Source organism: Monodelphis domestica, chromosome 6, assembly GCF_027887165.1.
Source record: "Monodelphis domestica isolate mMonDom1 chromosome 6, mMonDom1.pri, whole genome shotgun sequence".
Classification (NCBI taxonomy): Eukaryota; Metazoa; Chordata; class Mammalia; order Didelphimorphia; family Didelphidae; genus Monodelphis; species Monodelphis domestica.
The window spans coordinates 26,886,129-26,887,671 of NC_077232.1; the positions used below are offsets into that span (position 1 = coordinate 26,886,129).

General features: G+C 41.0%; 1 protein-coding gene across 1 annotated transcript; it reads left to right on the plus strand.

Moving 5' to 3' along the window:
- The first annotated feature begins 282 nt into the window (after window positions 1-282).
- LOC100018060 (olfactory receptor 4X2-like) lies at window positions 283-1,237 on the plus strand. Its single transcript, XM_001371392.3, has one exon. It carries the CDS (start codon window positions 308-310, stop codon window positions 1,235-1,237), a length of 930 nt encoding a protein of 309 aa, XP_001371429.3. The 5' UTR covers window positions 283-307.
- Window positions 1,238-1,543: the final 306 nt, after the last annotated feature.

Below are 1,543 nucleotides of genomic sequence, written 5' to 3' on the forward strand. Positions count from 1 at the left end.
GGTTGATTCCTCTTATTTTCTTATTCTCTTGTATTTTCCTGATAAATCCTTATCTCAACAATGAGATTACTTATAAATCTGAAATCTGTACCCCATTGACCTTACATTGTTAATGGTCCTGAAGCTGACTTTTTATTTAATTTATTTTATTTTTTTTGGTTATCACCTGATGAATTTAGCCTTGTATTTACCCTATTGACCACTCTTTATGTAATAGGTGAGGTTGCATTTGACTATTCTTCTGATTTAAGGTCTGGATTATTAAGTAATAAGTCTCAAAGAACTCTTGAGCCCTTAACTAGAAATCATGAGACCGATCAACAATGTAACCGAATTCATTTTCCTGGGGCTCTCTCCCAAACAAGAAGTTCAAAGAGTTTGCTTTGTGGTATTTCTGCTCATGTATGTAATGATAGTGCTGGGAAATTCTCTCATAGTGTTAACCATCAAAGCCAGCAAAAGCCTTGGCTCCCCTATGTACTTCTTCCTCAGCCATCTGTCCTTTGTGGAGATTTGTTATTCCTCCACCACATCCCCCAAACTCATTGTGGATTTACTTTCTGAAAGGAAAGTCATCTCCTTCGAGGGCTGTATGACACAGCTCTTCTTTATCCACTTCTTTGGTGGCATTGAGATCTTCCTACTCACAGTTATGGCCTATGACAGATATGTAGCCATATGTAAACCTTTACACTACATGACAATCATGAGCCAGCAGATGTGTGGCCTCCTACTGGGGATTGCCTGGATGGGTGGCTTCCTACACTCAATTGCCCAAATTCTCCTCATGTTCCACCTACCCTTCTGTGGTCCCAATGTGATTGACCACTATTTCTGTGACCTTCTCCCTCTGCTGGAACTTGCCTGCACAGACACTTTATTCATAGGCCAGCTCATTGTGGTTAATGGTGGAAGCCTTTCAGTGATTAGTTTTGGGGTTCTCATGGCCTCTTATGTTATAATCCTGCTACACTTGAGGGGGCACAGCAAGGAGGGATGCCAAAAGGCCCTCTCTACCTGTGCCTCACACATTACTGTAGTTGTCTTATTCTTCGGGCCCTGTATTTTCATCTATATGCGGCCCTCCATCACCTTGTCTATGGACAAACTGGTGGCTGTATTCTACACGGTGATCACTCCACTCCTGAACCCAGTCATCTACTCCTTGAGAAATGCTGAAGTCAAGAATGCCATGAAGAAACTATGGGTCAGGGCATTGAAACAAAGTGAGAAATGAAGTGGATAATGTCGGACCCAAGGAATTTCCTTGTCCCAAATCAGAGTGGGAGGAAACGGAAAAGGTAGAATTTATCCAGAGCAGTAGAAAGCTGTTCTTAACAATAATTTTCTGGAAAATGCTTTAAATAAACTATACAATCTCAACACAGAATGTCTTCCTCTTATTTCGTGGATTTATCACAATTTCTTCCTCAATATTTTATGGTTGAGGTTTTGGGGGATGGAGATCTAGGAAGGTGATATTTTGGTCTGGACCAGTACTTTCACCAGTGAAAATCATAACTGTTATAGACACTGCCTCCTA